At 46.5% G+C, this 10,612-nt stretch overlaps 1 protein-coding gene across 3 annotated transcripts in view; it reads left to right on the forward strand.

Annotated features, from left to right (window-relative positions):
* The window catches only part of LARP1 (La ribonucleoprotein 1, translational regulator), a 102,857-nt gene that overhangs the window by 42,014 nt on the left and 50,231 nt on the right, over nt 1–10,612 (forward strand). The window contains exon 1 of one of the 3 annotated variants that reach the window (XM_077137487.1): nt 5,333–5,960. The exons of 1 other annotated variant lie outside the window; for it this stretch is intronic. In XM_077137487.1, coding sequence (XP_076993602.1) covers nt 5,531–5,960 — 430 coding nt within the window. In that variant the 5' untranslated portion in view covers nt 5,333–5,530. Of the gene's footprint in view, nt 1–5,332; nt 5,961–10,612 lie in introns of those variants that run through there. One more of the 3 variants, XM_077137488.1, reaches the window with a different exon arrangement.

Consider the following 10,612-nt stretch of genomic DNA (forward strand, 5'->3'; position numbering starts at 1 on the left):
GGACTTCTTTATATATTCTAGATGTTAAACCCTTATCAGTTATATGTGGTATCCAAATATTTTCTCCCATTCTGTATATTGTCTTTTTACTTCCTAGAAAATGTCCTGTGATCCACAAAAGCTTTTTAATTTTGATGAGTCTATTTTATCTACTATTTTCTTTTGTTGTTTTTGCTTTCAGTATAAAATCTAAAAATCTATTGCCTACTACAAGGCCCTGAAAATATTTCCCTATGTTTTCTTTTTTAAAAAAATTTTTTTATTAGAGAAGTTGTGGATTTGCAGAACAATCATGCATAAAATACAGGATTCCCATATACCACCCCACCACCAACACCTTGCACTGGTGTGGAACATTTGTTACAATTAATGACAGCACTTTTTAATAATTGTACTAATAGTAGTACCCAGCATTTATTGAGAGATTCTCTGTTCTAGGCCCTGTGTGAAGCAATGTACAGGGATTAACTCATTTAAAACACCCAATACATAGGCCTGACAAATATGTCCTATTTTAAAAAGATCAAATTATAGAAGTTGTAGGTTTACAGGAAAATCACTTTAAAAATATAGTTTTCCATCTATCTCTCTATTATTGACATTTTGTATTAGCGTGGTACTTTTGTTAAAATTGATGAAAGATTATTAAAGTAGTACCATTAACTATATTAGGTGTATTTTTCCCCATATATCACCTTATTATCAACACTTTGTGTTAGTGTCCTACATTAGTTATAATTCATAAAATAATATTCTTATAATTGTACTATTAACTAGAGTCCATTATCTACAACAGGGTCCACTGTGTTACACAGTCATATGTTTTATCTTTTACTTTTATTGTAGTAACATAGATGACCTAAAGTTTCCCCTTTTAACCACACTGACATCTTTACTTCAGTGTTGTTAATTACACTCACTGTGATGTGCTATCATCACCACCATCCATTACCAAAACTTTACAATCAACCCAAATGAAATTTTGAACAAATTAAGTAAATCCCCATTCTGTACCCCAATCCATCCCCCAGTAACCTATATTCTAGATTTTAACTCTGAGTTTGCTTATATATAGTTAGTTTATATTAGTGAGACCATACAATATTTGTCCATTTGTGTCTGGCTTATTTTACTCAGCATAATGTCCTGAAGGTTCATCCTGTTGTCACATGCATCAGGACTTCATTCCTTTTTATGACTGGGTAATATTCCCTTGTATATAAAGACTACTTTCTGATTATCCATTCATCAGTTAATGGGCACTTGGGTTGCTTCCATCTTTTGGCAACTGTGAATAATGCCCTTATGAACATTGGTGTGCAAATGTGCTTGAGTCCCTACTTTCAATTTTTCTGGGTATATACCTAGTAGCACCGTTGCTGAATCCTGTGATGTATTTTAAGCTCTGGGCACAAGCTAGGCACCATCCATTATCAAAACCTTACAATCAACCCAAATAGAAATTTTGAACACCTTCTGCTTAAAGCAGATCTTGTTTGATCTCTTTTATCTGGCCCAAGGTCACATATTGCTTAATTATTTTAAATAACCCTCAGAGTTTACTTCTGGAGAGACAGGGTTCAACTTTTTTCATATCTTCCCCAGGCCTGAGTATTTAATAAGCTTCCCATAAACACTTGTGGATATGGCAATGGAGGGAAGGGAGGCAGGGGGAAGTGTGTGGTATGGTAGGTAACAGCAAGGCCTAAGAGGTTAGGTGAAAAAGGTTACCTTCTTTTATGATAGCAGCTCCAGGGCCTACCACAGTGCCTGGCACATAGTAGGAGCTCAGTAGATATTTGCGGAAAGAATTAAGGCCTATTTCATTGTGTTAGAGTGACAATTAAATGAGAAATGAACATTGAATATTTCTCATAGAACATAAATGTACTAATTGCTCAATAAAAGTAGCTGCTCTACTTCTTTGGGTAGTATTTATATCTAGAAATAAATATATGGATATAGAATGCCATCATGGGACAGGAATCAAACGATCAATTAACAACAAATTCCAATTCCATCATTTTATGAAGGAAAAACTACCAGATTTAGTATCATGTGACTTGGGTGTGAGACCTAGCTCTGCCATAAACTTGTTCCTTGGCTAAGGAACTTCACTTAACTTCAATTTCCTGCAAAACAGAGAATGAATATCATTAAGATTCCTTCTACTAGTTCTAACAGCCTCTAAATCTAAGATGTAGTCTCATGCAGGTCTCTTACTATCTCTGGTCCCAGTTTACCCACCTGTAAAATGGCACAGTCTCCCTTTACTTTCTACAAGCAGGGCCTGGTGGTGATGTTTGGATACTACTCTGACTGCTGGGTGACATGAACCCATTACTCGTCCACATAAACCTTGGTCCTCTCACAAGTTGTATGAGGGTACATTTCCCCTCTACCTCCAGTTACAGAAATACAGAAAAGAAGATCAACAATGATGATTTTGTCCTTTATTACAAAGTCTGAAGAGCATCAAATGTGAATAACTTTTTAAAGGAATATTTATCAATGAATAAAATTTAAAAAGTGCATTCCAGTGGCAATGCACAATAATTTACCCTCTGATTAAGGGTATATATGATGCAATTAAGAAGAATTCATTGAGATCCCTTTAATCATTATTTTCCTCGGTACCTCTTTTTGAAGTACTGGCCTTAATCTATATAATTTACACAGCACTTTCGTTAATGTTGTCTCACTTGTTTCCTCACAAAAGTCAAGAGGGTGATGCAAGTCAGACATTTTTTTATCCACATTTTTCCACCAAGAAAGGGTACCCAGGGAGGTATACAGCTGGCCAGTGCTGAGGCTGAGTTCTGGAAAAGCTGGGACCAGACATCAGATTGCCTAGGTATCCCCACCAGCACTTGCCTACAAGAGCCCCACTACCAGTCTTGTGTGGTGGGGCAGTTCCAAGAGTCTTTTCCAATACATTCTCCAGCAGATTACGCATTCTAATCCTTGTTTAGGAGGTGACTACCATTCCAGGCTGTCATGTCTTGAGTAGGTAGGATCAAGACAGCTGAACCACCCTCAGAATGCATAGGCTAGAACTTCACTAAGTGAAGAGTGGGGGCATCTGGTGCAGTGACACCCAGGGGTCTTGTTACACATACAGATTCTGGGTCCAAACCCAGACCATGCCTGATTCCAAAGACTTTGGAATCTATTTTCAGGAAAGTCTTATCACCCACACTAGAGTAGCCCATCTATTTTTAGTTAAATATTTTTATTGATACATCTTCATACACATACATTCCATTAAGTGGTATACAATCAATGGCTCACGATATCATCACATAGTCGTGTATTCATCATGATCATTTTTAGAACATTTGCATCATTCCAAAAAAAGAAAAAGGAAAAAGAAAAAACTAATACCTCCCATACCCCTTACCTCTCCGTTTCATTGACCACTAGTATTTCCATCTACCCGTTCATTTTACCCCTTATCACCTACTCTTTCTTATCCATATTTTTTTACTCATCTGTCCATATGCTGGATAAAAGGAGCTTTAGACACCAGGCTTTCACAATCACACAGTCACATTGTAAAAGTTATATCTTTATACAGTCGTCTTCAAGAATCAAGGCTACTGGAACACGGCTTAACAGTTTCAGGTACTTCCCTCCACCCACCCCAATATACCATCAACTAAAAAGAGGTATCTATATAATGCTTAAGAATGATCTCCAAGATAACCTCTCCACTGTGTTTGAAATTTCTCAGCCACAGAAACTATTTTGTCTCATTTCTCTCTTCCCTCTTTTGGTCAAGGAGGCTTTCTCAGTCCCATGATGCTGGGTCCGGTTCATCCCAGGAGTTCTCTTCCATGTTGCCAGGGATATTTACACCCCTGGAAGTCATGCCCCAGGTAGCGGGGGGAATAGCCCATCTATTTTAGCTATTACTGAGGTTGACTGTCTTCACAGATACTATATGAGAACTTTTTGTATCACTTAAGTTTGTTTACTGTCTCTTTCCCCACCTTAGAATGTAAGCTCCATGAGGGCAGGGACATTATTAACCTGATTGATTGCCAAACCCGTTTCCTGCTCTATGCAGGCTCCACAGTGGGATATCAGTAAATATTATGGAATTGAATGTGCACTAAAGTTTGAAACCACAGTCATAGACCAGTTCTTTGTTCTACAATGGAGAATCTAAGACCCACGTAGAGGTAAACGACTGTCAGAGTTGGTAAAGGAGGTGGTTCTGGCCAGGATAAAATCTCAGATCTCGGGGTCCCAATCAGGCGTTGGTTCAACTCTGCCCAAATCATTACTTTAAAAAAAAAAACAACCGAAATCCACTTGAAAGAAAAGACATTTCCTGCTCATAAAGAATCAGTTTTAGGGGGCCTAGCAGGGGTGGAGGCTGTTAGTATTCCGCTCCCACTTCCTAGGAGCCCGCTGCCCTCACGAGTTAAGGGCCACCTTCCGGGCCCCAAGTCGAACCCGTCCCAGGAGACGAGTCCAGGACTGGGTCCGTTGGGGAGGAGCCGAGCGCGCTCCGCGGAGCTGAGGGCGGCTCGCCCAAGGTCACCCAGGCAGGTCTGGAGAGACTAGGCTCGAAGGGCACCGGGAAGGAGGCCGCGTCTTCAGGCGGATGCGGACCCCTCTCCAGCTGATCCTGGAGGGCGGGGAGTGGTGGTGGTGGTGGTTGTGCCCTTAATGGCTCCTTCTCAGGATTCCGGCATCTAGTTTAGAGAGAGATCAGGCCCGGACGGCCGCGTGGCCCGTCCCCATGTGCTCCACCTGCGGCTGCTCTCACGCGCTGGCCCTTTAAGACACCTCCCCCTTTTTCACCCTCATGTTTCCTGCCCCCATACCGCCCTCCCTGCCGAATTGCATCAGGCACGTGCTCGCCCCCGTCCAGTCTGAGCACCCCCCGCCCCAAAGCCCGGGAGGTGCTCAGAGGAATCTGAGGCGAGGGGAGGGGCGAGGGGCGGGGCCGCGAAGCCGTGCGTGCGCGTTCCCGCTACCTCCGCCTGCCCGCCGCCAAGCGCCAGCCTCGGCGGGCGCGCCCCCGTAGCTCCATCCCCGCCCCTTGCCCGCCTCGTCTCGAGGCGCGCGCCCGCCCGCCGCCTGCCGCGGATCGCGTGGTCTGTTCGGCTCGCCGCGCCTCTCCCCCGTCCGTCCATATTGCTGCAGCCCCCGAGCCGGGAAGCCCGGGCCGCCCCGGGGGCGGGGGGGAGGGAGGGACAGGACGAGAAGCCTGCCGGGTTCGGGGTGGGGGCGCCTTACGAGGAACGGGCGGGGGGGGACGCGCGCCGAGGAGGCCTGGACCGCAGAGTGGGGGGCCCTCCTCCCCCCACCCCCCCCGCCCCGCCAGCAGGCCTCGGATCTACGGCGGCTGCATCCGACCCGGAGGGTGCCGGCACCTAGCGTGAGCCCCGACACTTCTCTGCAGGGACTGGGGCCCAGCGTCCCGAAGAAAGGCGTCGCGGGCGCTCTGCGAGCCAAGTTCGAGGCGGGGGAGGCGGCCTCGGGCGCGCCCGGCTTCTCCGGGGGGGCGGGCGCGCAGATGGCCACTCAGGTGGAGCCGCTGCTGCCGGGGGGAGCCCCGCTCTTGCAGGCCGAAGAGCACGGGGGGCTGGTGAGGAAGAAGCCGCCGCCGCAGCAGCCCGAGGGCAAGGGCGAGCCCGGGGTGAACGACGTCGGAGGGGGGGAGTCGGACGGCGGAGCCCGGAGACCCCGGCCGCCCTGCGCCAAGCCGCACAAGGAGGGCACTGGGCAGCAGGAGCGCGAGAGCCCGCGACCGCCTCAGCCGCCCGGCGCCGAGGGTCCGGCCGTCAGCGACGGGGAGGAGGGCGGCGGCGAGCTGGGCGCTAGCGGAGGAGCGGGCGGCGGCGGGCGCCGAGACTTCGTGGAGGCCCCTCCGCCCAAGGTGAACCCGTGGACTAAGAACGCGTTGCCGCCAGCCCTGGCCACCGTGAACGGACAGTCCCCGCCAGGTGGGTCTCCCTGTCTGTTATCCTGGGTCCGGGTGGCCTCTTCCGGGGATATGGGCGTCCCCTCCCCCAGCGGCCTTCAGGGCCCCGGGGTCCGCCGCGGATCGTGGTGACTCGGTGATTTTTAAAAATTGCCTCCTGGCCCGTTCGGGTGGCCGTGCCCTTCCCCCACCACGCACTGGGGAACCTACCCTGCCAGAGGGCTCGGCCTCCGGGAAGCCACGGCCACCGCCTGGGCGGCAGCGGTTAGTGGGCAACGGCGTGGTCCAGGCCTACTGCGCCGGGAGAGGGTGGGCGCTGGTTTCGGTGAACAGGGCTCTCTGCTCCACCGCGTGTTGGTGTAAGAGACCGTTTCTAGTTTAAATCTCCCCTTCCTCGAGAAGCCCCTCATCCTTCCACCTCACCCTCCCCGTTTTGGTAGCGTTGCAACAGTCCCCATGTTGTAAATGTTTAATGAGTCCATGTCATGAGCAGCAAAGCGCCTGGCGATGAGTTCATACCAACCACAAGGTCTCGGGATTTAAAAGTTAACAAATATTGCTCTCGAGTAGATGATATTAGGCTGTCGAATCGCCATCTGGAGACGGGTTAAGGGGTCAGCTACAGGGAGAATGGGGAGAGGAGGAAACCCAACGTGTCATTGAATTCGGTGATTTCTCTCCCGGATCTCTGGGGTCTTCCGTCTTGAGAGGGAACCCGACGGCAACTGGGGGTCGGGGGGATTCTGTTAGGGGGTTGGCGGAAAATGTGAGGCGAGTGAGGGGGCATGTGGAGACACGAGGGGTGTGTGGCGGCGGGGGAGGGAGTGGCCGGGCTGGGCGGGCGGTGACAGTTGGGCCTCTGCGTTGGGCGCCCGGCGCGGAGCTCGGGATGAAAGCTGGTGCGGACGGCTGGCGCACCGCGGCCCTTAGTGTGCGTGTGCGCGAGTGTGATTGCGCGTCCCCCATTCCCGGCATTCCTCCGCAGCTGGGACAACGTGGGGCCTCCCCGCGCGGGGAGCTGCATGTGACCACAGACCTGCGCTCCCTCAGCCATCCTTACCTCCCCATCCCTTTTTTTTTGTTTTGTTTTGTTGTGCTTTGGACCCGGTCCTTTAAAGGGGGGCGGGATTTACAGGAAATCCCAGCAGGGCCGTGTCAGGGTAGGGAGAGAACAAGAGCAGTGCAGAATATGGAGTCTTTTCTTGGTCTCCGTTTGCCCGGAATTGGTCTTCCACTTGGAGGGGGTACTCTTACCCCTTCGGGTGCGTGAGGTCACGGTGGATCTCTCATTGGTTTTGGATCCTCTGACGTGGGCCAGTGTTAAAACCCCGCTTTTAGTTAGAATGTTGGCTTGTAGCCATAGGCCTAGTGCTTTTTCAGAACTACCCTTCTGCAGTCCCTGGTTGAGGCTGACTGGTCTAAAACCATCAAAATGGGAATGTGGAAGGGGGAGAGTTTAATGCTTTCACGTTAAAGGGAGTAAAATCACATTCTTAGTCCTAAGGAAACCACAATAGCTAATACTGAAAACGGCATGTTGCGATTTTTATTTCTTTTAAGGTTGCTTCCTTTGGCGGAGGGGACTTTTTACTAATAGTGCCTCAGACCGTGTTCTCTTCCTGCTGCCCCCCACTTCTCCCCTTTCCATTCGAGAACCCTCTTATGCAAAGAGCAGTGCTGAAACCTCCATTTTCTTGCAAATACCTCCCTGATCCACCCACAAAGGGAGGGAAAGCAACTTTAAAACACACTTTGGTCCTTCCCTCTCTTTAAACTCAAAGGGGTATAATCATCCCCAGGAGAGAACACTCCTCAGAAGTTTAAATGGGGCTTCTTACCCTGGCTACTGCAGCTTAGCTAATAGTGAACCTGCCTTGTGGGTTTTAAATCAGCCATGACATCAGGTGGTATTGGGTGCCTGAGTTGGCATTTTGTGCAAGTCCAGGGGCCCTTCATAGGGTGCGTCACTGGGTTATTGATCGTGGGAAGAAGACAGCTTGGCTGGCATGTCTCCTTGCTCTCTGAACGGAGAAGTAGACTTGTCTTAAGTACTTAAAGCAAAAATCTGAGTGAAAGGAAATTTGCCCTGTTACTGTCTTTCTGGAAGCTTAAGGGTAGAGGGTGTCAACTCATTAATTTGAACGTTTGGAGTAGTCTTTGATAGATAACTCAGAATAAATCCAGTAACTTCTTTGTTTTGGCCTGTTAAGGCCTAGATGCTTTTTGAGTGCAAAGTCTTGGAATTGGATAGTCTGTCTGCTGGTTAGGTGGTCGCCCTTTCTCTAGAGTGTCTGGTGCTTTAAGGCTCTTTTCTAACCCTGATTTTATTTGCAGCCTGGACAAGTTTAAATGTGACACCTGTGGAGTGGCTGTGTGGTCTTGTGAATTTTTGTTTTTTGCGGTGCATACATTTTTTTGTAGTCTACAGAAATGAATGCCTCATAAGCAAGCTAAAAGCTTTCCAAAGCTTGCTACAAATGCCTATTTTTAGCCCTTGTTTTGGCTCAGGTGCTAGTGTTTTAGTTTTTTAAGGGACACATACAGTAACTAGTATTAAAAGATCTTCTGAGACATCCCTTCATTCTTGTGAAGTTATCTGTTCTGGTTGAGGCATTGGAGTTTTAAGTCTTGGCATTTGCATTTTGGTTTTGGCTCCCTCCCACACCTGAATTTTTTTCTTGAAATTTTTTTTAATTGATTTTTTAAAAATTTATTTATTAATTAAAAAATAAAGGAACAAAATAAAACAACATAATTAGTAATTCATAATATCATCACTTAGTTGCATATTCATCATTTCTTAGAACATTTGCATTAGTTTAGGAATTAAAAAAAAAAAAAAGATTATACCTACCATACCCCTTACCCCTTGCTTTCATTGATCACTAGCATTTCAAACTAAATTTATTTTAGCATTTGTTCCCCCTATTATTTATTTTTATTCCATATGTTCTACTCCTTTGTTGACAAGGTAGATAAAAGGAGCATCAGACACAAGGTTTTCACAATCACACAGTCACCTTGTGACAGCTGTATCATTGTTCAATCATCCTTAAGAAACATGGCTACTGGAACACAGCTCTACATTTTCAGGCAGTTCCCTCCAGCCTCTCCATTACATCTTGAATAACAAGGTGATATCTACTTGATGCATAAGAATAACCTCCAGGATAACCTCTCAACTCTGTTTGGAATCTCTCAGCCATTGACACTTTGTCTCATTTCACTCTTCCCCCCTTTTGGTCGAGAAGATTTTCTCAATCCCTTGATGCTAAGTCTCAGCTCATTCTAGGGTTTTTCTCAATCCCTTGATGCTGAGTCTCCGTTCATTCCAAGATCTCTGTCCCACGTTGCCAGGAAGGTCCACACCCCTGGGAGTCATGTCCCATGTAGAGAGGGGTAGGGTGGTGAGACTGCTCGTTGTGTTGGTTAGAGAGAGGGGCCACATCTGAGCAACAAAAGGGGCTCTCTTGGGGGTGACTCAGGCCTAAATTTTAAGTAGACTTGACCTATGCTTTGCAGGGTTAAGTTTCATAGAACAAACCCCAAGACTGGGGGCTCTGCCTATAGCTTTGGTTGTCCACACTGCTTGTGAGAATATCAAGAATTCAACTTGGGGAAGTTGAATTTCTCCCAGTTCTCACCATTCCCCGAAGGGGGCTTTGCAGATACTTTTCCACTCACTGATGGAATCACTCTGGGACTCATCGGGGCATCACTCTGGATAAATCAGCAAAATCTCATGTCCTACCTGAGATTCCAGGTACTTACGGTGTTCAATCAAGCTATCTACATAAGTTATATTAGGAAATGCACTAGTCAAAATATAAATTTTGTACCAAATAAACATTTTTTGCTTTAGTCTCACACATAAGTTGAAATTTTAAAATATTAACTACCATTTGTTTTCAGCACCCTGCAGTAATGACATTCCTTTGTTCTTCCTCATGCACAAACATTTTTAAAATTTGTACATTTAGTCACTATCATTATACACTTCAGGCATTCCTAGATTATACCATCTCAATCTTTATCGTCTATCTTTCTTTCTGATTTCATTTATGTCCCCAGCCCTCCTCCCTCTATCATTCTCACATGCAGCTTCATTCAGTGTTTTAACATAATTATATTACAGGTAGGTAGTATTGTGCTGTCCATTTCTGAGTTTTTGTATCCAGTCCTGTTGCATAGTCTATATCCCTTCAGCTCCAATTACCCACACACCTGAATATTTTGAAAACATTAAAAAAAATTTCCCTTAACTCAGACAAACTCCTTGAAGTATAAGAGAACAAGGATCTAATTTAAAAGAAAAAGATAGCAAAGGTTCTGGGGTCACAGGTTAGCTCTCCCACTTGCTAGCTGTGCCTCTGTGGGCAAGTTACTTAACCATTCTTTCTCTTAGGTTTCATTTGTGTAATGGGACTAAATTCAACCTCATGAGGCCAATGTGAGCATTCACTGTGCTGGGGCATATAACATTTAGCCCAGTGCCTGCCTAGCATGTGGTCATGGTTATGATATTGGGAGACCTTGAAACTTTCCAGGAGAGGCATCTATCCCCTGAATTCCTGTTTTCTCCAACTCCCTTTGCTGGTTTTGTGTCAGAATTCTATGAAATATATGACTCCTTCTCATTAAAAATGGACTTTTGTTTATCTGCACATATGAAGG

Source organism: Tamandua tetradactyla, chromosome 20 (assembly GCF_023851605.1).
Source record: "Tamandua tetradactyla isolate mTamTet1 chromosome 20, mTamTet1.pri, whole genome shotgun sequence".
NCBI classification, from domain to species: Eukaryota; Metazoa; Chordata; class Mammalia; order Pilosa; family Myrmecophagidae; genus Tamandua; species Tamandua tetradactyla.